General features: G+C 48.1%; 1 protein-coding gene across 2 annotated transcripts in view; it reads right to left on the reverse strand.

Moving 5' to 3' along the window:
- Positions 1-1,838: 1,838 nt before the first annotated feature.
- The window catches only part of SCFD2 (sec1 family domain containing 2), a gene marked incomplete at both ends in the record, with an annotated part of 402,315 nt that continues 378,968 nt past the window's right edge, over positions 1,839-25,185 (reverse strand). Inside the window, 2 exons of one of the 2 annotated variants that reach the window (XM_079718751.1) lie at positions 1,839-1,931; positions 12,366-12,485. In XM_079718751.1, the coding sequence (XP_079574877.1) occupies positions 1,839-1,931; positions 12,366-12,485 (213 nt within the window). The remainder of the gene's footprint in view (positions 1,932-12,365; positions 12,486-25,185) is intronic. The other variant, XM_079718752.1, reaches the window with a different exon arrangement.

Below are 25,185 nucleotides of genomic sequence, written 5' to 3' on the forward strand. Positions count from 1 at the left end.
CAAATTCAAACTTTTAACTGAGTGGAATGGAAGAAGCATCCAAGGTCTCCAGTATTTCAGCACCGTGAAGAAACTGGTGTTAGGTGGAAAACATACTTGGACAAAATAAAGAACGCTGGTGTCTAGAAAACCCGCTTCAATGACATCTCAAAATGATTTCCAACTTCACAGTTTTCTCATAACAGTGTTTTGTAGAGAACTAAAAACAGAGACACGTGAATGTTTTGGTTTACATTTTATTTCCTCTGTTTAATCCATACTAGCCACTATTTTGCAGCTTTATCTCTTTATTACAAACTTCTTTTAGAGATGTTAGAAATTTCCATGAACTATACACCTACAACTGTGTGGGTTCCAAGCAGTTCGTTTTTGCTGGAGTTCTTATATAATCTCACTCTGTCAGTCTAGGTTTTTCTGTTATGGCTAGAAGGAAGAGTTAGACTCACAGAAAAGAAAGCTTTATACTTCTAGAGAAATGTGATATCACAAAAGTCACATGGGGTGAGGTTCCAACCTAGACTCCCTGGACTAGATATCTTTATTGGGGCCTTCCTTGGGGAGGAGAGGAAACCTTTTACAGGCAGGCACAGCCCTCCAATCAACCTCTCTCCCACTCCTGTTCCAAGCAGGCTGGCAGCCCTGCCCAGTAAGCAAACTGGAACAATGCAGCCCTTTGTACAGGCAGGCGATTTACAACACAGGCAGACAATCAGCACTGCCCTAGCCACTACCCCTCCCTTCTGGCCTTTTCAGAAATGTCTCAGATCAAGAGAGAAACAAAGCCTCAGATCCTATTTGCAGCATTCCCTCCTCAGCTATATAATCTTAAAAACCAAACTTTCCTCACACTCACGATTCTAAAGCATGGGTAACTTCTCCTTGAGCAACTGCAGATCAAACATCTTGTCATCTACCAATACTCACCAACAGGCACTCATTTAGAATGAATGAACTTGCAGGTGGAATCAGAAAGATCACAGAGAGAGGGTTAAGGATAAAGTGGAATTATCATGAATTAGGCCAGCTGAAAGGCAGTTTGATGCCTTTAGAAAACTGAATTTTTTTTTTTTTTTTTTAAGAATCTCAGTAATGCCAGCAAAGTACTTCACTGTATGGGTATCAAGATCCTTTGGGCAAAGCAACCTAAGTGTCCATCGACAGATGAATGGATAAAGAAGATGTGGCACATATATACAATGGAATATTACTCAGCCATAAAAAGAAACGAAATTGAGTTATTTGTAGTGAGGTGGATAGACCTAGAGTCTGTCATACAGAGTGAAGTAAGTCAGAAAGATAAAAACAAATATCGTGTGCTAACACATATATATGGAATCTAAAAAAAAAAAAAAAAAACAGGTTCTGAAGTACCTAGGGGCCGGACAGGAAGAAAGATGCAGACGTAGAGAATGGACTTGAGGACACGGGGCGGGGGAAGGGTAAGCTGGGACGAAGTGTGAGAGTGGCATGGACATATATAACGTAAAACAGATAGCTAGTGGGAAGCAGCCGCATAGCACAGGGAGATCAGCTCGGTGCTTTGTGACCACCTAGAGGGGTGGGATAGGGAGGGTAGGAGGGAGACGTAAGAGGGAGGGGATATGGGGATATATGTGTACGTATAGCCGATTCACTTTGTGATACAACAGAAACTAACACACCATTGTAAAGCAATTATACTCCAATAAAGATGTTAAAAAAAAAAAAGATCCTTTGGGCATCATTCAGTCATACCCACGATTAACAGGGACACTGGTTTGGGAGGCATATCTTGGATGGGGACAGAAAATAGTATTGGGATTTCCAGCTCGGGTAGGTCTCCTCTTCTCAGCAGATGCTCAGAAGCCAAGGTCTGGATGCAGCCGGTCAGTTGTAAATAACAGTTCAGGGATGTTAGTTGGCCTTAGGAGTCGCGTGGACAGCACGATTACCTAACAACGGGAGGGGCAAACACACCGCAGACAATTAGGAGAGCCAATCCCAGCTTACTAGATGATGAGAAATAAAATGCAACACATTCCTTTGGGGGAAGGCATGGAGTGGGTACTGTGGAGAAAAAGGCAGAAGGCGGCAGCTTGAATACCACCAGACGCTAGCATCCTGGGTGTAAGGAAGGGCGCACAGGCTGGGAAGGATGGCCGGCGGGACGGTGGGCTGCGTCTGCTGAGCCTTTAACCAGTGGGCACTGAGCAGGGCTGAGCCCAGCCACCACCTTGCTGCTGAATGGAACTTGATCAGACCGTCGCTTTGTGATCCAGTAATGTGACCCCAACAGAGAGGTCTCTCCCTCTTCTAGGAAGCCTTTGCTCCTTCAGGGAAAGAGAGAAGGCACACTCAAGAGCTGGCTGTTGCTCTGGGTGATAATGATGATGGCTGTATTAATTTCTTAGTACCCCAAACTTCAATAACAGAAAGTTATTGTCTCACACTTCTGGAGGCCAGAAGTCCAAGAGCAAGGTGTTGGCAGGGTTGGTTGATTCTAAGGGGTGTGAGGGAGAATCTTCCTTCTTAAGCTCCCTTATGTCTTCACATTGTCTTCCCTCTACGTGTGTCTGTCTCTGTGTCCACATTTCCCCTTTGATAAGGACACAGTCATATAGGATTAGAGCTCACCCTAATGACTTCATCTCAACTTGATCATCTGCAAAACCTATTTCCAAATAAGGCCACATTCACAGGTACTAGGGGTTCAGACTTTAGCATCTTTTGGGAGGGACACAATTTGACCCATAACAATGATGATAATAATGATGATATCTGCTAATATTTATTAGCTCTTATGGTGGGCCAGGCACTGAGGATGATCTCATTTAATATCCATTTAATCTTCATAACAACCCTATGAAGTAGGTACATATATTATTCCTATTTTGCAGATAAGGAAAATAAAGTACAGAAAGGTTAAGCGACTTGTCCAAGGACACACAGGAAGCAGAAGCAGTTGAGTCAGGATTCCAACCCAGGCAGGCTGGCTTCAGCGTCCAAGTGTCTGTCTGGTCACTCCTCTATTATCAAGGGCTCTGGGAAGGCTGCTTACTTCCCTAGTCCACATGGACCTTTGGGCCTCTCTGGCCTGTTGTCATGATGTCCCTTTCTGCTTCCCTGAGACTGGGCCGTTCTTCTGGGGCAGAATTCCCTCTGCAGCACTGGGAGAGCTCGTTCCCCAGGGCTGGGCTGGAGCAGTGATGCGCTCTGTCAGGCTGGTGAGGTTTTGCCCAGGCAGGGGTTGTACACCCAGTAGATAAGGAGGTGACTATGGGAAGTGGGAAGGAGGTATGAGTCAGATGCCAGAGCCCAGCCCCTGAGCGCGGGGGGTCACAGGCCGGCAGCAGGCCTGGCTTCAAGGGGCCACACCGCCTGGCCAGGCCTCTTGCGGGGAAGCAAGTTGGCACTCACACCTCACTCTCTACCCCTCCCACCCCCAAAGCTATCCCAGATGGAACCAAAGCAATGAATTAACCAACTCACTGGCCGAAACCAGAACCTACGCTCCAATGTGGAAGAAAAGCAGAGGGAGGGGAGGAGAGAAGGAAGCATTTTATAATTTTTTTGTGCTTGTTGTTGTTAAAGAAATGAGGTTATTAAAAAGTTTTCTGTTTAAAACAAAAATTAATCTTTGAAAGCAGTGATGTTACTATTTTTTGAAAGAGAATTATCCTTGAAAATATATGCCTAATGTCGGCCAAGTCATATTTCTGGCAGAAAAAAATACACTGCAATCTGTGCTCACATTTTTCCTAGAAAGCCATGTGATCAGAGTTTGAGGGCAGATAGTGAATATTAGCATCCCCTTATCACACGGTGTAGATACCATTTGAATATGTGGCTCTGGAGAGAGAGGAGAGGGTCTCTACTCACTCCTCGGGGGCTTCTGGGCCAAGTCCAACAGATGGTTGAGAATGGCGGCGCCCAGACCAGCACGCTCACCAGATGCTAGTAGAGCTTGGCTCCACCACTGATGGGCTACATGCCCTGGGGAAGGTCACTTCACCTCGGGCCTCACTCTATCCTTCCCAGAAGAAAAACAACAGCCCCGAGCTTGTAGCATTGTGGCAAGGATTACATAAGGCCAAGCGTGTAGAGCATGTGAGGTGCTCAGCAATTCTGAGCTGCTACTTTATTGTGTTTTGTGATTGGGTCATAGGCCTCCTTTTGAATCTTATGAAAGCTAAAAACTCTCTAGAAAAATATGCATATGTGTACACACAAGATTCTGAATATAGTTTTAGGTGAGGTTTAGGTGGATAACTAGGACACATAGACAAGTTAAGAAACCCTTATTCAGATATTTAAAAAAATGCACACATAAAGACAAAAATCCTTTGCAAGAGAATAGACTCTTGAGAGGTAGGAGAGGCCAGGGAAGCTAATGGCCACAGCCCCTCCCCTGCCCTCCTGCTCGCCAGGCTCCACCACCACTGCCAGCCCCTGGGGTCCTTAGTTCCAATGCCAAGATGGTGAATTCCTCTCTGGCTGAGGTGAGGGCAAGTGTAATGGCTAGTGTGAGTCCCACAGGATGGTTAAGTCTTATTAACAGGGTTGAGGAACTTGGAGGGGAAAGGCTGTAGACTCGGTTGATGTGGACACTTCTAGAACAGTGATAACTAAGCTAAAAGAATCTGTCACCCTCAGGCCGTGTGCTGGGCTTTCAGTCATGGCTGACAGTGACTATGGGTTCGGTCACCTCCACCGAGCTGGAACCAAGGAGCAGGACCCTCACATCTAGACAAATGGGTATTCAGACAGCATCAGGGCTAAACCAGAGTGTCTGGGGCATGCCCTGTGGAGGGCTGAAAAGAAGCAGATGGAAAACAAAGGCAGCCTGTGAAGTAACTGAGGGGGTCTTTGAGGAGGGGAGGGAAGGAGGAAGCTGAGACCAAGGACTCTCGCCAGACAGTACAGTCGTTAAAAGCACAGCCTTATGAGTGTCCAGTTTGAGCTGGGCCCCAGCTGGCCACCTGCCAGACGATGGACCCTGGAGAACTCTGAGCCTCAAGTCCTCATCTATAAAGTGGGAATAATAATATCCACCTCACACGATTAACATGAGGATCAAATGTGAACATATATATATATAAAATACTTAGTACAATGACAGGCTCTGGAGGGGCTTAAAATGGTACCTGCTATTATCGACTTCATTATCATCACCATCTTCACTATTCTCATCCTCTGCTGTATTCCCTCTATTCAGCTCACAGCAGTCACTGGGGTGGACTCAGAGGAGATAAACGTGCCAGAGCCATCTTCCCCAAGTGTAAATCTGATTGTATTTACTCATAGTTTTAAAATCCTGACTGCCTTCTCTCCACCATTTATAAGCCTGACCCACTGCTGTGGAATAGAATAAAGAAAGAAGAATGAAAGAAATAAAGACAGTCTAAGAGACCTCTGGGACAACATAAAATGTACCAACATTCATACTATAGGGGTCTCAGAAGGAAAAGAGAGAGAAAGGGCCTGAGAAAATATTTGAAGAGATAATAGCCGAAAACTTCCCTAACTTGGGAAAGGAAACATTCTCAAGTCCAGGAAGTGCAGAGAGTCCCGTACAGGATAAATCCAAGGAGGCACACACCAAGACACATATTAATCAAACTGACAAAAATTAAAGACAAAGAGAAAATATTAAAAGCAACAAGGGAAAAGCAACAAATAACATACAAGGGAATCCCCATAAGATTATCAGCTGATTTTTCAGCAGAAACTCTGCGGGCTAGAAGGGAGTGGGAGTATATATTTAAAGTGATAAAAGGGAAAAACCTACAACCAAGAATACTCTACCCAGCAAGGCTCTCATTCAGACTAGATCGGGAAATCAAAAGCTTTACAGACAAGCAAAAGCTAAGAGAAATCAGCACCATGAGACCAGCTATGTAACAAATGCTAGAGGAACTTCTCTAGAAGGAAAAGGCCACAACTAGAAAAAGGAAAATTACGAATGGGAAAGCTCACGAGTAAAGGCAAACATACAGTAAAGGTAGGAAATCATCCAGACACAAATATGATATCAAAATGCAGGATACTGGAAATGCACTTGAAATTAAGAGACCAGCAACTTAAAACAATCTTGTATGTATATAGACTGCTATATCAAAACCTCATGGTAACCGCAAACCAAAAATCTGTAAGTCCAACCGTCTTGGAGAGCATTCCAGGACTTTAGAGACTGATGGCTGTTCAGCACTCCACACCCCACCCCCTGGCCACCACACACCCCTCACCACTGGCTCCACATTCCAGCCACCCTAAATGATTTGCAGTTTCACAAATGGCACTTCGGGGATGCTTTTTCATCTGGAATGAGAGTTCCCAACTCTTTGCCTGAAGTCCTCTTAATCATCCTTCAATAATCCACTCAGGCATCACCACCTCCCAGAAGCCCTCCCAGACCACCCCTCTCTGAAGACTGAGGATGTTCCCATGGCTGTTGGTATCACATTGTATTCCTTGTTTCTTTGTTGTGTGCTGGCACAGTGCCTGATACCTAGCAGGTCCTCAATATAGTGAGTTAGCCAATGACTGATTAAATGAATGAACAAAAACAAGACTAGAAAGGAGGCAGTGAGTTTAGCCAGCAGGAAGTTTTTCACACCAGGAGGCTCTGGTATCTCAAACAGCTCTGCGTAAATTTGTTTCAAATCAGTTCAGCTCTAAACCCACTTGTCTAAAATTCCGATTTTGAAGAACAAGCAGGATCACACCACTAACATTTCCTTTATAGTATAATAGCTGATGGTCCTTAAGCATTTTCACATCTTAGGCGTCTTTTGTTCTTCAGAACGCTTTTGAGCATTTCCTGTTTTTGAGCCTATTCAATTAAAAGCGTTTCTGCCTTATTTGACTGAAAATATAAAAAGTTAGCTAAATGGGTGGAAATGGCACTCAAAAATGAAAAAGAAAATGCTTAAAGCAATCTGAAACTGGACTGTTGGATATGAAATTTAAATTTTATGAACATATGTGTGATATGAGGTAAATTAAGCACTAGAGCTCCTTTCGGAGGATTGGCTTTTTCCCAGGCAACCAAGGGCACTGATGAAAATTTCCATCGGGGAGGCAAGGGCGAAGGACACCAGGGTGCCTCTGAACCAAGCCCCTAAAAAGCTGCCTTTGGGGCTCCACACAGGCTCTCTACTCCAGCCGAAGGAGGGGCATCTTGTCTCTGTGCTCAGCCCACCCTGGCTTCTGCAAGAGTGACCCAGCCTTCTAGCTTTCTCTCCACCTTCCGCTCCTCCAGGCCATAACTTGTAGGTGCCAGCATCTTCCTGTTCCATTTCTGCTGAACAGGGGGAAGCCGGCAACCCAGGATTTAGACTCCATATCCCTCTGGTTTCTAACATTGTGAAGTGAAAGAAGAGGGGGGTAAAAATAGTTTTTCTCTATTTTTCTTCTGACCTTGGGAGACGCTTCCCAGTAAAAGCGATTAATACGCACAGGTACCAACACGCATATTCATCCAGCTGATGAACTGGTTTTGGAGCACATGTCAGATTCAAGGCACCACACACCCCCATTAGCACAGGTGCTGCACGTATACACGCACGTACACACGTGTGTTAAACATAAAATGTTTGTATCGTTAAACCAGTGGGGCAGTGGATTAATTAAACAGACATGACAAGCTTTCTGCAAAACTCACTGCCTTCTCATTGCCTGAAGGGTGAGTGTGCTGTGCTTAGGCTCTCCTAAGGAACCCCATGAGATTTCAGATGCCTCATCACTTTTGTCCCTCCTGATGGCTGTTTAAAAAGAAGTCGCTTGAGGGAAAACAACAACAAGAACAAAAATCTTCCATTGCAAATGACTTCAGCATTGTTACGAAGATTGCTACAAATATCAAAGACACATGAAGTGCGTAGGAATGAAGGGTAATGTTAAGAGGAACAATATGAACATATTGTGTAATGTTGTGTAATGCCGTCTAGTATTTCAAATTATAAGGCCCTAAGCTAACTCAGGTAAAAATAAAATTTTGAATCTCACTGACATTTTCCTTAGAGTAAGAAATTTCAGAACAAATTAAATGTAGACCAAAAAAAAAGGAAGTCGCTTGACTCTTCTCTTTGGGGCTTCAAATTTTAGAATAACCTGGAGCCACGATTTACATCCAGGATTTAGGTATCCTTGAACCTCCACAGTTGTGCAAAATTGTATGCGTATGAGCATATTTCTGGGTCTAATTATTTTTTTCTTTTACATTCTTACTAAATGTTCAGCTCCAGAAATGTAGACGCACATAAAGTGTGGCTGGGAAACATGCGCTAGCCCACGAAGAGCTGTGATGGCAGGGTCGGCTTGGTCACTCGGTCTTCCTCTGTTTCCTGAGCTGGCCTTTCCCTGTATTTTCTGGAAGGGTCCCTCCCTGTTATTTTCCTCCCACAATCGCAGGCTTCTTCTGGCCTCTTGGCCACGACCCAGCTACAGGGTTCAGCCTGCAGAGCTGTCTGGAATGAGAGAGGCTGGTGCTGAGCACACGCACCCCAGACCAGGGCAAGCCTGCAAAGTCTCCTGCTCATGGCTGTGGCTGTTTGCAGTGGGGTTGAGAGGTTGCCTCTTTGATTCTTTTTTTTTGTAGTCAGGAAAGAGGGCTTTCTCCAGCTGCCCACTTTCTCTCAGCATGTTTACCAAGAACCACAGATGGAGAGCGGAGAAAACACCCCATTTTAGAGTATAACAACCATCCTCTAGGACTAGCAGCTGCTAATGTGGCTTCTGGATTCCACTGTTTCACGCTATCCTTACCATTTTTTGTAAAGGAGAATTCATTTCTGGATGTGCCTTAAGTGACTCTATCAGCAGTTTCCTTTGAAGAGCAGATCCCCGAATGCCTTGCAAATCTCAGCTCACCAGCCTTCTGCTCCAGGGGAAGCCGGTGCCATCTGAAGGAACCTCTTGCCTCCAAGCCCCCAGGTATACCCATCACAGCACCTGCCTATGTTCCCGGAACACTCATGTCTAGCTGGAGCGTCCGTGTTTAATGTCAGTCAATCACTTACTATTAGAATGTAAGTTCCACGAGAGCAGGAATGAGTCTGGCTTCATCACCGCTCTACCCTCAGCACAAAGAACAGTGCTTGGCACAGAACAGATGCTCAATAAATGTTTACTGGATAATCGACTAATCCAGTTTAAGAGACTGTAAGTTCCTGTACCTGGGTCCAAAAAGCACCCATGTTGATATATAGTAGGTATGGATCATAGCAGTTGATACAAAAGACAGAGTGGTTTTAGTTGTCCATAATCCCAGAATCAATAACAGGTTGGTGTAGTCTCCAGAAAAGCTGCTTTTATCTTGTGCTTCAATAATGCAAGTACAGTTTCTAGTATTCAATATGCAATGAATAATCACGACAGCTGGTGCCAGATCCTGTTTGAGGGATTAAAGTAAGTGCAAAGTCCTGAGGCTGGAGGGGAGCAGACCAGCAGAAGGGTGGTAGGAAAAGAAGGCCCAGCGGCAGGGAGGGGCCGTGGTAGGAGGAGGAGGTGGCCCCAGTGCCTCTGCACTGATCAGCCCAGGGCAAGGGCGCTCAGTTGTAAGTAAGCATGAGAGGGAGAGACCTGGGGGCCCAGGAGAGCCGCCCGGGAGCTGAGGCACTCAGGTCCACGGCACGGGCTGGGGTGGGGAGGCTAGCAGAACTGAAGATACTCGGTTTGGAGAAGAGTGGCCCTGGGGGAGGACCTGTGGAGGAGGGGAGAGCCTGATCTGCTCGTAGATTCTGTGTGGCCCAGGAGTTAGAGGCAGCAGCTGTGAGCGAGACTTCAGATGGGGCGGATTTGGCTTCGGCAGGAGGAAAGAGTCCTGACAGCCAAGGTCTCCAGGACTCAGGTAGGCTGCAGGGGGAGGGGCAAAGCCTCATCCCTGGGGACCTTTAAGTGTAGGCTGGATTTTAAAGACAGAAGTATCAACACGTTCATTATAGCTGCTTACACGGAGGGCAAGTCAGAGTCACTCTTCGTTGCCGACGGGTCTTTGGGGGTGTGCTGGTGCACAGGTCCAGAGGGACCCGCCCCTTCAGTTAGTTCCCAGGGCTCCTCCGACAGAAGTCTAAGCAGGTGACAGATCTGGTACGCCTGCCTTTTCACGGCCAGGCCTCATTCCCGCTGCTCCTCTGAAGGTTGTAGAGCTGGTCCTGTCTCAGCTCTGGGCTGACTCAGCTGCCAGTCTGTTGCGGTCTAATAACGGGAGCTCTTCCTCCACAGGTGTCACGCCAGCAAACAGGCAGGTAGTCCGCTTGCATTCACAGACTTGGAGAGGGAGGTACTATGGTAAGTACCTCCGCTCTGGAATCTTCGTAGGCCCTGGTAACTCTTCAGGGGCAACTTTTTGCACAAAAGACAAGCAGCAGGCAAGCCTGCTCCTTAAGCCCCAGATTCTCTGAGCCACTCTCTCTGCAGATGATTGAGCACAAGGTCGGTCAGATTGCAGCCGAGCCACTGAGCCACTACAGATTTCAGGTCTCTGCTGTCAAACTCAGGTCACACGGCTTTGAAAACGTCTGCATTTTATCCTTTTAGAGTGGGGATTAACACGTCTGGCAGGCTGTTAACAATGCATCGTTTGGAAGAGCTAAGAATTTCGTTCACCATGTTAGGGGCAGTGAGAAGTGTGCTTTCTGATAAAAAAGAATGTCTTGCTCAAAAAGGCAATTGCTCACCAAACAGATCCTGAACACTGTGGATAGAGAGGGTGTGAGACGAGGCAGAATTTACCATTTTATCAGAAATTCCACCAGCTATGACCATGACAGGTGTGAGTAATGGTAGAAATGGTCACAGCCAATGACTGGTCACTCCCTTGCTTAAGAACATACCATGGCTCCCTAGATACAGGTCACCTTCCTAAGTAGGGTGTCTGGAGACCCTCAGAAACCAGGCCTTCTCTACGTCTCAGGTGTTCTGGCCATCCTGACAACACCAAGCCAGTTCTCCTGCCTCACATCAAGCCGTCAGGCCACAAGGCTTCCGGAGCTCCTGCCCTGTGCTCAGGGCTGGGAAGGCCCAGCCTTTGTCCTCAAGGAATTCGTGTTTGCTTGAGGAGGCTTTGTCAGCAATGGGAAGCAGTCAGTGAGCCCGCTAAGTGCTGCACTACGGAGTACAGATTACGGATGCCAGCAGAGATGGGGGCTCCTTGGGGGCTCCTTGGCTGGCGGAGTGCGTATACACAGAGTGGGTGGAGCTGGGAGACAAGGGCACCTGTACACTGCCCCCCACCCAGACCAGCAGCCAGGCGTGGCTGGAATACCCACCCTGGGCTCCATGCGCCTGTGGTGGACAGTCCCCCACGTAAGCCAGTGTCCTACCTGACGCACTGCACTGGCATCTCTGTTCTGCTTTCTCTACACCACAGAAAGCAGCTGGTTGCATGCAGACATGGCAAAGCTGAAGACAGGCCCCGAAAGCAAGTCTCAACTGGGTGGGGGGCGAGGGTCAATGGGAAGGTGTCCCAGGCTCCCGGTCCCCCAGCAGGACAGTTCTGAGGCCCCTCAGCCCCCAGACGACAGAGCCTCGGTTGCCCATAGCAGTAAGCAGCCAGGCAAGGCACTCTTTTCCCAACCACCCTGCCCTGTAGCCTAAATGAGAAAACTGAGGGCTTTTCTCACTCCAATCACCTGGCTAGTAAAAGGCAGAGGGAGGATGCAGACTCGGGCCTGGAAAACCTAGAGGGCTGTGCCTTAACCACCCGGCATTTGCGTGGGGAGGAGGACGGGACCTGGCAGGAGGCTACAGAGGAGAAAGATACTACACTTGTCATTGTCATGACAAGGGGCCTTCCCAAACTCCTCCAGCCCCGTCCTCTCCCTGCCACAGGGCGGAGATGGTCCCCGGGAGTCACCCTCAATTATCTGGAGCCTGGAAAGCAGCCAAAACTCTTGAGTAATTAAGCACTGATTGGACGCCAGAGAATACAAGCCCAGTAGGAATTGGGAATAGCACTTCAGCACTTGCCACTCAGAGGTAGGAGAGGTCTCCCCCTTCCCTCCACCCACAGCAGGTCCTGGCCCTGGGACAGGCAGAAGCAGCAGGGGGAAAGAAGGCAGCGGGATGGAGATAGGAGCGCAGGGGAATCTTTTTTTTTTTTTTTTTGCAGTACGCGGGCCTCTCACTGCTGTGGCCTCTCCCGTTGCGGAGCACAGGCTCCGGACGCGCAGGCTCAGCGGCCATGGCTCACGGGCCCAGCCGCTCCATGGCATGTGGGATCTTCCCGGACCGGGGCACGAACCCATGTCCCCTGCACCGGCAGGCGGACTCTCTACCACTGCACCATCAGGGAAGCCCGGGGGAGCCTAATGTAGGCCCTGGTCCGCCCTCCCCACTCCTGCCTCAGGCCTCCCGTTCAGACCATATCACTGAGGACTCGGTACCTGGGTTCCTGGCTTCAGGGATGGCACAAGGTCTTTGATCATTTTGGCTTCGGAGACTGTGACCCCGCCCACCACGAAGAGGATCAGAAGAGGGTGGTCGCTGGGATGAGGCCGGCTCACCTGCAAAACAAACCACCCCCCGGCGTCAGAGGCGTCTTCAGGTGAGATGAACAACTCTTAGAGAGGGTGGGATCTGTTAGGGGTCGGATGTGTTAGTGGTCTGTGAGCTCACTGACCAGGAACACGCACAGCATGTCACCCTCGTACAGCCCTTTCAATAAATATTTTACCAAAAGCAAAGTTACAGGAGTGGGCACTATTAAATAAGCAGAGAAGACTGAGGGCAACTTCCCCTCCTATTCGGTCTGCAGGTCTCAGCATAAACATGATCCTGCCTTACAGAGCTCCGTGCATCTCCTTCCAAGCACATGCCACAGCCTGGGGTCATCGTCTCTCCCCTGACGGCTGTCTCCTCTGATGGAACACAAACTCCATGAAGCGGTGATCTTGTCGGCCGGGTTCACTGCTAAATGCCCAGTGTACCTAGTGCAGTTTCTGGCTCAGAGTAGATGCTCAGTAAATGTCTGTGGAATTGACGGATGGTTAGAGCCCTAGGAGGGGGTGGTGGAGGGTGGACAAAGATGCAAGAGCCCTGCACCCGAGTGCAAACTTCACGCCCTTACCTTCTGCAAACCAGCCTCAGCTGAGGTTGGCCTCAGCCAGAGCTGAGGACCTGCTCTGCATGCAGCACTGCACTGGAGGTCATGGAGAATTCCTCCTGGTGACTCATGATTTCACCAGTGAGGCAAAGTATTATAAAACAACTAAAATGAGAATGTCTTCCAGTAACCTCTCAGGAAACGTGCAAGGCCAACATGTAGACCTAGTGACTAACTGAAGGGGACGAGAGGGGGTTCCTGAAGACAGTGTGTCTGAGCCCTACCTGGAAGCCCGGGATGGTTCGGTGGGGAGTGGGCAGAAGTGTTGTGAGCCGAGCGCCGCAGGCAAGCGGTCACCAGGTCGGGGGAGCAGGCCAGAGGCCCAGCCGGGACAGCAGCATGGAGTCATTATGGGAAGGATGCTGTCAGCTGCCTGCATGGCCACTGAAGCCCGAGGTGGGAGAAACAGGCTTGACTCCAGCCAGGAGAGGGTAGACAAAGGTGGTAAATGTCTGTACTCATTCACACCCACTAACACACAAGCCATCTTTGGGCCAAGGGACAGTCCCCCGGAGAAGCAGGGTGGGACATCAGGCTGACAGGAAGAGAGGAAGCCCCTGCTCTTACCCCGGCTCCAACTCCTTTCTCAATTTGGTTCTTTTGACTCCCCTGCCTAAATATACCCACTTCTCAATGTCTTGTTTTAAAAACACTTAAAAAGGTAATACATTAAGTATTTCCAGTTATATAAGTTGCTCCTTGGCTTCTGGAGAGGAAACTCAGAGTGGAGAGGCGGGGAGGGAGGTAGAGAAATAGGGGAATGGAGGGAGAGAAATGAAACGCAGAGAGAAAGAAAGAAGGAAAAAGTAGGTCTAAACTTTTTCAAAATGGGTGGTGGTGAACACTGAAAAAGTTACAAAACTCTTTGATCTTTACCTCACCCCACCCCCCAACCTTCTGCGCTGTAGCTCCGTCCCCTTGACTGCATTTGTTGACTGCTGTCTTCCAGTCCGCGTACCACACACCCACGGCCATCCTGCTTTTGTTCCACTGTTCCCCTGGAGCTGCTCTCACTGCAGTCACCAATGGCCGTCATATGTAGGAGTTGATAGACAGTTCTTTGTCTTCATTTAACTGGACATTTCTGTGGCATTTGTCACAGTGGATAACACCCTTCTTGGCTTCCACAATAGCACTCTCTCTTGGTTATTTCTTTTACCTTTCCACTGATTTCTTCTCAAATTTCTTCATAGGTTCCTTTTCTTGGTCTGCCCTTTAAGTGTCGACGCTCCTTAGGGCTCCATCTTTGGCCCCTTGCTTCTCTCACTTGAGGACCTCATCTACTCATATGCCTTCAATAATCTTTTATATGCTTCCCAAATCTATGTCTTTAGCATCACTATTGAGTTCCTGTGGCCATCTCCACCTGGATGCCTCCTGGGATCCCTCAACTCAACAGACTTCAAATTTGATGCATGATCTTTCTCCAACTCTATTCCTTCTGTTGACGTTCTAAGAGCATCACCTCCTTCACAGTCACCTGAGCCAGACCCTTGAGAGTCATCTTGGACTGTGCTGTCTTTTTCATCTCCCAGATCAAGTCCTGTTAATTCTTCCCCCTCCAGTTCACTGATATCTCCTTGATTTCCACTATCCCTGCTCTGGTTGGCTCTCATTCCTTCTTTACTAGATTATTGTTAGAGTCTTCTAATTTGTTTCCCTGTCCCTGGTCTGGCCACCCCCCACCCCCCACCCCAATCCAGTCTCCTCATTCCTGCCTAAGTAAGCTTTCGAAAGTGCAAATATTTATTATGGAAGTTTTGTGCATTATCTTATCCGATTGTCAAAAATCCTTGGGAGGCAAATACAATCATTGGCATATTTTACAGATGGAGAGACTGAAGTTTACACGTCGTGACTAAACCTTGGAGCCAGGGGCCAAACTGCAGAGGCCACACTCTTAAACACCCCTCAGCTCCATCACATGCTCACATTCTTTCCGGGGAGTCTCCTAACTCTGAGGATAAAGTTCAGACTCCTCAATTTAGTATATAAGGCTCTTCTCACATGGCTTTGCTTTATGCCTCTATTTTCATCTCCTCCATATACACTATTTGCTGGAGTCACTCATGAGGACTTGAGCCATCCATGAATGCAAGGTCTTTTTTAAAAAGCTTTTTGTTAAACATACAACACTTTACTGAACGTTTGCACTGAAAAGAGCATTTATCACAAGTGTTCAGTTCAATTTATTTTCACAAACTAAACAAATCCTTGTGACCGGTACCCAGATCAGGAAACACAAAGCCAGCACTCTGGATCCCCACTCAGGCCCCCTTCGTGTCACTACCTCACCAAGGGGTAACCGCCATCTTGACTTCTAGCCACTCGATACCAGATTTAGTTTTGCTCAATGATATACCCTGGGGATTTGTCCATATTAGTAGGAAAGATCTTTAGCCCACAGGCATTGGTTGGGATCACACCAGTGGGTTTTAGCCTGTCTGTGCCCATGACATTCCAGTTATTAAACAGTTAGAGCACCAACTGCATCATCTTGTTTTATGTGGCACGGACAGTTTCCTCTGCGTAAAGTACCCCTGCCTCCCCTTCTTTACCTCCTTCCTTTTTACTCTCTTTAAAAGGCACCCTCGCCTCTAAAAAGTTCTCCCTAACCACCTCTCAACTCCTGCCCCATGACCCGAATCTGACTGATACCTCTGCCTTGGCCTTGTCACACTGGACTGCGACCTTGATAGACCTGCCTATCTCCTCTCCTATACTGGAAGCTACTGGAGGGTAGGGATTGATCATATTTATCTTGGTATTTTGGGGTCTGAGCATAGAGCTAGCTTATGGTAAACTTTCAACAAATGTTGCATGAATAAAATGAATGAATGAATGAATGAAGGAGGTCCACAGGTTAACTGGAGATATTCTTCTTTTCCTTGAGATCTTTTAGACACTCTCTCTTTGCTTTACATGTGGTTCTTCCTGGCTGAATAACTAACCGAGGTTCCTTCCAACCCTACAAACAATTGTTTCTCACTTAATGCTGGGACTGAAATACAACTGGCTCCAGAACTTCAAGTGGTACATTATGTTCCCAAAGACATATGCTTTCCATAAGAGAGTCTGGACTCTGAAGTACATTGTGAGAATCTTGGAAGGATGTATTGAAAGATGAAAAGGAAAAAAGAAATGAACAGCAACAACAAAGAACAATACCCTTTGGCCAACGAATTGAGGGAATGTTGATTGTGGTACAAATTAACGGGCCCCATTAATGCATGTTGCTGTTTGCTATTTTGGTTTCTGTTTAGATTTATGTTTTGATACCAGATTTCCTTTTAGAACATGTCAAATCGGCAAGCTATTGGGAAGTGGGGTCTTTCCAGTCTTTTCCATCGGAATAACACATTCCTTATAATCAGCCACATTCGGCTGAGTCCCATTTGTATGTGGGTTCATGGTGTAAGGCACTTTGATGATGAAAGATTTAAGCGTCATTACTGCCGTCACAAACACACAGATTAATGAAGCAAGTCAGACTCACTGCTCTTTCTTTCATTTTCTAAACCTTCGCCAGCTGGGATTGTAAGACGTCAGGTTCTGGTCAGAGAAGATAGTTTCTCCCCACCATCCATCCAGCCTTTGAAGCAGGGGCTGCCGACACCTTCCCTGCAGCTGTGGCCCCGAGAGTGCTCTTTGATGTCCTGACTGGTTTCTATGAGAAGGGTTTCCTCTGCTCCCCGTTTTTCTGGAGTTCTCCAGGCGTTTCAAGAACACGGCTGCTGATTCTCCTCCAATCTGTTTCTCTACATGTGTGACTTACTTGTCCCCAGCACAGGCAAGGGTCAGGTCCCCCACCCTCCAACAATGGGCCAGGCCTCATAGGAGGGAGACAGCGTAATGGGAGCGTTGGCCCAAAGGGCACTGGGCCCTGAGAGCCGCCATGCTGACTTTGAAGGTGGCTTGGTAATGGCTTTACTCCCAACAGGAGGTAGTAACAGCACTACCACCACTGCCGAACACTTCACGTCTAGCACAACTTTTTACTCATTTATTCATCCAGTCCACAAATATTTATTGAGCAACTACTATGGGCCAGACACTGCTCTAGGCACTGGGGACTCCGCAGCGAACAAACCCGAGAAGACTCCCTGCTGCGCAGAGTTTATATTTTCGTTGGGGAGAGTGACAAAATACAAAAGTAAATTGGTAAGTGAAGAAGGTGATAAGTGTTGTGGAGGAAAATAAAGCAGGGCGTGGGGCAAGCATTACTCTGCACAATCTCAGACTCTGTGAAGTAGGTAGAAGCTCCATTTTACAGATAGAGACAGTGAGGCTTACAGAGGTGAAGTGACTTGTCCCAACTTTTCCAATTCATAAGCTGTAGCGTTGAGACAGAAGTCCAGGTCTGTCTCATACCAGAGTGGGATACATTCCATGTGCTCTCATTTATAAACAGATTCTTCAAACTGAAAGCATTTTTACTAGCTTTCATCACTTAAAACTCTGTACTTTCAGTTCTTCAGCAACATCAGCCAATTACCAGGTTCCTCGTGGGTCTTTATTTAATCTCATCGCAAAGGCTGCCATCTGCCAGAGTCACTCTGCCATCAGCTCAGCCTAACTGTTGCCTTTGCTGCAGTGGATGGCTTCCACTTTCCAGAAACTTCCTCCCCAACCCTCTCTGCTTTCTAAGCCCTCTCAGTTTCTCTCCTTCCTCACGGATTCTCCTCTTGCTTGACCTGCCCCATCATGTACTGTGTTCCCGACTGCTAGGGCCTCTTCTCCCAAACACCGTCCCTGGGTGGCCCTATCTTGTCCACGGTCTGGGCCTCACATGGGCCAGTGGCCCCTCAGCTCTGCTGAGCTGCAAAGCTGTCTCACAGGCACCTAAACTCTAAAATGCAAGTTATTTTCTTCTCCATTCCTGCTTCCAAGTCAGAGAGAACGTTAGCACCTGCCATCCAGCCATCCCTGACTGGGTGACTGACCCTGGACAATGTTCTCTCATTTACTTCCACATCCCACCAATGCCCGGTCCTGTGGGACCCACCGGCGCTGCATCACTGCCCTCATTCCCTCGGCCCCTACCTCACCCCAACTCTCATCTTCTCACCTTCTCTCCCCAACCTGATGCTAGTCTGGCCATGTCCCCCCACCCCCACCCCGCCTGCCCTCAGTGCTTCCAGGTGATCTTTATAACATATACACTGGTTATATATTCCTAAAAAACATTCCATTGAACCTCACTGTTTTTGGTCGAATGTCAAGCCTCCAGCCCTTCATGATCTGCCTTCTGCTTATTTCTCTATCTTACCTTCTTCCACTCTTTACAGGCTGCTCTTAGACCCAGCCATTTGGAGCTACCTGGATTCCTTTCATGTAGCCTGGCATTTCATCACTTTGTTCCTCACTCCTACAGGTTGGACACATTGAGCTCCCCTTCTCTGTGTCCTCACACCCCACCCAGATACCACTTATCTCTCGTCCCCTCAACCCTCAATGTTCTTGTCCACGTCCCTAACGAACTGTAAGCTCTCCAATGTAAGCTATGCCATGGAAGGTAGGATGGCTACTTTGTCTCTGTATCTTCCTTACCCACAAGACTGACTAGCACACAAGAGGCTCTTGATAATTGCTCACAGGCAAACAAAGTTCGTAGCCTGCCAAAACCAAGGTTTTGTTTAACGATTCCTACCAAAATCCATCTCACTAGAACTTATGGATCATATTTAGCGAATGTTAGACAAAAATCAAACCACAGTATGTAGCATAATTAAGAAGAAGAAAATATAAACAACGGTTATAAATAGTATTGCAAACAGATTCCAAGACTTGTGCTGATTTAATCAACAAACACCAAATGCTGAGATGTTTTCCTCTTGTCAGAAATGCCATAAAGTATAATGGACCTAAGCCAACAGTTCACGTCTGAGTCTCATTTTTCTTGTGCAAACAATGAGGAGCTGGACCAGATGACCTCCAGGCACGTCCAGCTTTCACAGTCCAAGGATCTGACATCAAGTTGCACCTAAGGCTCATCATTTTTGTCCTTTATCCTTACAGCATCCTTCACCATTGCTGTAGATGCATCTGTAGGTATCTGTCCCACCCACACATGAATAGTCTCCTCCATCCCCATGGCCATAGGGTGGGCTCCTGGCAGCCATGTAATTACGGTGTGATCATGCCCCCCAACTTCAACTGAACGGTTCAGGAATGGGCCCCGACCCAGGCTGGGCCCACTCGAGACCCTTCCCTGGGAATCAAGACTTGACCTAAGACAGACAAGGCCCAGTCAAAGCTGAGCTCTTAAGAAGCACCAAAAGCTGTGGCATAGCTCTCCAGCCATTCACTCAACTCATATTTATTGAGTATGTACACAATGCTAGGGCTGTTCTCAGCATCTTCTGCAGGCCACAGCAAGCCTTCAAGAACTCTCTGGTTTCCTGATGGCTTTCTAGTTCTCGGGCCCAATCCTTCCTGAGGCTCACCGCATTGCCGTCCTTAGGTTCCTGGAAAGGCCCCCTCGGTCCTCATAATGAGGACTTTCTTTGATGAAGTTCGTGCAACCTGGTGGCAGCTTAATTGCCACTGAAGTGTTTCAACTCTTACTCCTTCACCACCTCCAGCTTTTTAGGGCTACCCTGAGTAGTTGTGCCCTCTCTCCTTGTGGGCCTTTTTCTATTGCTGCCTAAGGCCATGGAGCTCTCACAGGAACTCATACTAAGGGCCCAGAGGCAAGCACTGGGTCTTCTTTGAGTGTTTTTCATAAATCTTTTCTTTTTTCCAATGAAGCACAGCTATATAAGAAATGGAACAACAACAACACAAAGTTTCACAATGCTCTTAAAAGGAGGTAAAAGGGCCTCGCGTAAGTTCATTAGATACAACCCACGCCCCTCACAGCAGTTCCAGCAGAGAAAACATCTTGACAAATCAAGTCCTTTAGTCAAAACAAGTTGGAGTCCAAACACATGGAGTAGATATAAAATATATTATTTTCAGGAGACTGAAATCCAAACCACAAATTCCAGAAACGCATTTTCAAAGTGCTGCCTATTAGACATGCTCGTTTTAAATTAAATTGTGAGAGTGGTAAGGTATGGTTCGATTTATTTATTAGATCACTATCAAGCTTTTCTCTACAGGGATCAAGGTGCTCCACGCACAGGCATTTGGAGAGAAGACTTGACTGTTTAAAAAACGTGAGGTTCTGTCAAAGCTGTTTCTCTCGAGTTTGATAGTCCCCCTCCCCCCAGGGCACTGCCCTTTGAAGCCGACAGCACCATGTGGCTAACCACAAGTCTAGCCTCTGGTGGAGGAGTGCGCTGAGCTGACTCCAGACACTTGCTCAGAACTGCAGGAAGAATGATCTCGTGGGCACCCAGCTCTGCTTCCCAGCCTGCCTGCTTTCCTTGACAGGGCCTGATGGGGCGAACTTGGGAGAGCAAAGTCCTACAGCTCAGCACTCAGAAAGGTTTTTTTCCCCTTAGATTATATTATTTAAAATGATTGTGGGCAAATAGCAGGCATGCTTTTCATTATCAAAGCCTTTCTGGGCTCACTTATTTTGAAAGCAGATCAGAAGCGTGAGTACATTTTCTGTCCTCTAGATCGAAGGGAAAACTCCTAGAATCAGCCAAACACTGCCCTTGATGGGCCAGACAGCCAATCCTACATTGAGGTAAAGTGCGGACTGCATTTTCCTAAAGCAGCCTCAGCGATAGTTTCTGCTTCTCATGCTCTGGTTCCCTTTTTCATAGGAAGACAGTATATCCCTCCCCTTGAATCCAGGTGGGCATTTGTGACTGCCTCAACCAACAGAATACTGAGGAGCGATGCCCTGTGGCTTCTGAGGCTTCCCACCTGGCAACCTCTCTTAGGATGCTTGTCCCTGGGATGCTGTGAGGAAGCTCAGGCTATGTGGAGAGGCCTCTGTAGAGAGGAACTGAGTCCTGTAGCTCACAGGCCGGGTTGAGCTACCAGCTGATGATCAGCATCGACCTGCTGACCATGGGAGTGGACCATCTTGGAGGCGAATTCTTCTCTGCTGAGCTCTGCCCAGAAGGCAGATACATGAACAAAATAAATCATTGATAATATTTTATGCCAGTGTTTTGACATGGCTTCTTACGTACCAAGTGATAACCAGAACGGGTTGGGTGGGGGATGAGAGACTTCTGTGGAGAGTCTGATTTATACAGGAAAACAAGCTAAAGCAATGAAAAGAAAGTGACTTTAACAAGTTGTAGCCTGACACAAATGAGGTTCCGACTTTAGTAAGGGCAAAATACAGCTGCCTTGACTTCCCTCTCACACAGGGTTTATTTGAGGCAGAGAATCTTGGACACACAGGCATTTTTCCTAACTTTCACTGTCTGCGGACATTTACATCAATAAGATTGATTTCTGTGAGCCACTTCCGAGGCCTCCCTACAGCACTGGGGCTGACTGAAGAGTGCTTGCGGGGCAGAGGTGGAGCTTCTGAAGTGCTCCTGGTGGAGTCTGGGGTCCGAGTTGTTTTGGGCTTCTGCCTCCGTGCCAGGTGGCCAGGGTCTAGCCCAGCTGGCCTCTCTTCCCTTGAGCCATTTTGTCACGGCACGGGCACAGAATTTCACTGGCTCCCACACCTTGCTCCAGGAGGGAGGGTCTGTGTCCCCTGAGACCGAGGACATCAAGGCTGGACTCACAGGATAGAAGAGAAAGGGGGTCTGGAAAAACACCGCACAGCCGTATAAACATGGCTGCCCACAGGCAGAGACAGTCCATGTCTCTTAGCAAGAGCAAGTCGGCAGTGAGACAGGAAATGCTTGTGACTTTGGGGGAAGATGTCAGTTCTCTTCTGTGTGATTCATTTGTTCACTCAGCAGTTAATCTGTATGCACCAAATGCCCACATACGGGCTCTGTACAGCAATACAAAGACACTCAAGGTGGCTCTTTTCTCAAGAGCCACAGTCTGGCCAGGATCATGAACTTGTGAAAATAAAAATAGCAAGTACATACTTAGCACTTCCTGTAGGCCAGGTACTGTTGTGAATCCTCTGTATGTATGAGCTCACTTAATCCTCACCCCAGTCCTGTAAAGTAGGTACTATTATCATCCGCATTTTACCGATGAGGCAACTTAGGCACAGAGGGCTTAAGTGACAACATATCCATGGTCACACAGCTGATAAGTGCGGGTGCTCGAGTTCTAACCCAGACCATCTGACTCCGGATGTTACCACCACTTCTTTTTTTTTTTTTTTTTTTTTTTTTTTGCAGTATGTGGGCCTCTCACTGTTGTGGCCTCTCCCGCTGCGGAGCACAGGCTCCGGACGCTCAGGCTCAACGGCCATGGCTCACGGGCCCAGCAGCTCCGTGGCACGTGGGATCTTCCCAGACCGGGGCACGAACCCGTGTCCCCTGCATCGGCAGGCGGACTCCCAACCACTGCGCCACCAGGGAAGCCCCCACCACTTCTTATTGCCTCTTGTAAACAAACATGGGCAGTAGAAGGAGGTGAGTGGTGTTAATAGAGCATAAACTAGACGGCCTTCTATTATTTACAAAAGCAAACAGAAAAGTGAGAGACGTGGAATAGAAAAGCGACCCCCAAAACTTCCCCTGACAACACACCCCCCCCTACCTAACACTGTTCGGACATTTCTCCTGCTGGCTCCTCTGAGTCTTCACACTACAAAACCAGCCTCTTTGCTTCTGTTCTCTCCTCCAGAGAGACAAAGAAAGTGGAAGAAACAGATTTCCATGTTGTCTGTGGACAGAAGACGAGCCCACCAGGTTTCTTTGACAGAGGCGAGGTGGGCTTCCGTCTCCCCCAGCAGGGCAGTGCTGGCCGGTGAGTGGGAGCCCGTGGGTCGCTGCTTCTCTGGGGTGACATAATGACAGAACAGTGACTGGCTTCGCCTTGCTTAGTAGCTGCTGCAAAGGAGGGTCAGGGAATACTCTGAGGGTCACTGGAGTTGACTGGTCTGGCTGCTGCCTTCTCTCCCTCGTAAAGTTGTTGAAACGTAGCTTCGGCTTAAGGGCAGTAAGCTGGCAAGAGGAACCACTGACTGAAGCCTGCTGCTCTCTGAATGGGCGCCCTCAGAGGCCCACTCCCAACCTTTAGCGGGTGCCTGCTGTGTGTAAGGCCCATGCAGGTGCCCCATGCTGAGGATGCAGGAAAGAATGAGACCCGGATCAGCCCTCCTTTCTCATAGCCATAGCTTTCACCTCCATTTTTTTTTTTTGCAGTATGCGGGCCTCTCACTGTTGTGGCCTCTCCCGTTGTGGAGCACAGGCTCTGGACGTGCAGGCTCAGCGGCCATGGCCCATGGGCCCAGCCACTCCGCGGCATGTGGGATCTTCCCGGACCGGGGCACGAACCCGTGTCCCCTGTATCGGCAGGCGGACTCTCAACCACTGCGCCACCAGGGAAGCCCTCACCTCCTTTTGATTGTGGCCGAAAGCAAGAAATTCATTTAAATCACAAGTGTGTATGTATGTGTGACTCAGTTATTTGGCTTCACGTTGCTAGCCTGTTCTATTTTTCTTCGTTAAGAAGTGCTGATTACAACCCATTGAACTGAGATCTTGATCCACTAATGTGCAGTGGATGAAGCCGTTCAGTTAGAACACGCTAGTCTGGAGAAAGATACCTAACACGTATAATGATAAAGCAAGGAATAAGTGCAGTCACAGAAGTGCGCACAAAAGGTACAGAGCCCTGACGAGACACTGGGGCCTGGAAAACCCTCTCCTGTGTTTTTCCTATCACCGTCATGGGGACCCCCAGTATACTCTACGGTAATGTCTGCTGGTCTCTTTCCCAGAACGTTTCCTGCTGGCTTCTCACCCCCCGCGTAGGCTACAGATACTGCCTCTGGTGACTCTGAGCCAAAGTCATCTGTGAAACCGTCTGTGAGTCCACAGACAGGATGGGGACAGACGAGTAGCTCAGTTCCCTTTCCAGCCCTACAGCTCTCCCATTTGGGCAACAGTACCCCAAGCACAGAAGGAGCCCACGTGGACACCTTTATTTCATCAGGCTCTGTCTGTTTGTTCCTTTCGGGCGCAGCATTAGTGTGTCTTGAGTGAGAAGTGGGGGAAGCAGTCCCAGAAGCAAAGAGCAGGGCAGCAAGTGGCAGGAAAGGAATGGCTGCTGGCTGCTCTTACAGAATGAAGATGCAGTGTGTGGAAACAGCTCACACCACTGCGCAAATTTCTTCTCCTGGGGCTGTACTGCCAGTGAGTCCCGGGACCAAGTCCCAGAGAAGCAGACAGGGTAACAGCAGATGACCCTGGGAGAGCTCCCTCACAGGGGCTGTGTCTTGATGACCAGTCCGGGCGTGGAGTTGACCGAGGAGCTGCATAGATAGTGGAGAGGGAAAGCGTCTGTGCTAATGAGTCATCAGGAAGAAAAGAATTAATGACCCATGAATATTTAACTTTCAAGAAAACACCTGGCAGCATCCTGGCGCCAAGAAATGCGTTAAGAGCGCGGGCTTTGGAATAAGACTGACCTGGGAACAAATCCTGTTGTCCCATTTCCTGTGTGCTGTTTGAAAAACACCTGAGAACGGAGGGGAGGATGACTCAATTTTGGCCTTCTGGAAGTTCACATCTACTGCTTAAGCTTTTTGAGCCTCAGTTTCCCCATGGGTAAAGCAGGGATAATGAAAGGGTTGTTGTGAGGTTTGAATATGAGAATGGCTGATTCCCTGGTACAGCTGACCACAGGTTAGCTGTTTGACTTTGGTAGTGAAAAGCATCAGAGAACAGGACCAGGGAGACTGGTGAATGGCCGTGGACATGAGAGGCTCCATCTCTTCTATCCACATCCTCTTCTTTCCACTGGCCTTAAACCAACATAGAAGACACCCTCTCCTGATGGCGTCGCCCCCCATCTCAAAGACGGAGGTCTTTGAGAAGTCACTGTTAGGTCCTCAAAGCCCTACAGTTCCTTTTTCCATTTATCCCAATTTTGTTTAAACTTTGAACACATGGGCCAGAGGTAAATTTCCTTGCCAAGTTCTGTGGAATGATGGGAAGAGCCGGCCACGGAGGCCCATGTAGAAGTGGAACAAAATGATTCTCCCTTGGGCTGCTGGGGTGAGGAGGGCTACTGGGCCAGTCCACCAAGACTCTCCCACCCCCTTCAGA

The sequence above is a fragment of the Hyperoodon ampullatus genome (assembly GCF_949752795.1).
Source record: "Hyperoodon ampullatus genome assembly, chromosome: 1".
In the NCBI taxonomy this organism is placed as follows: Eukaryota; Metazoa; Chordata; class Mammalia; order Artiodactyla; family Ziphiidae; genus Hyperoodon; species Hyperoodon ampullatus.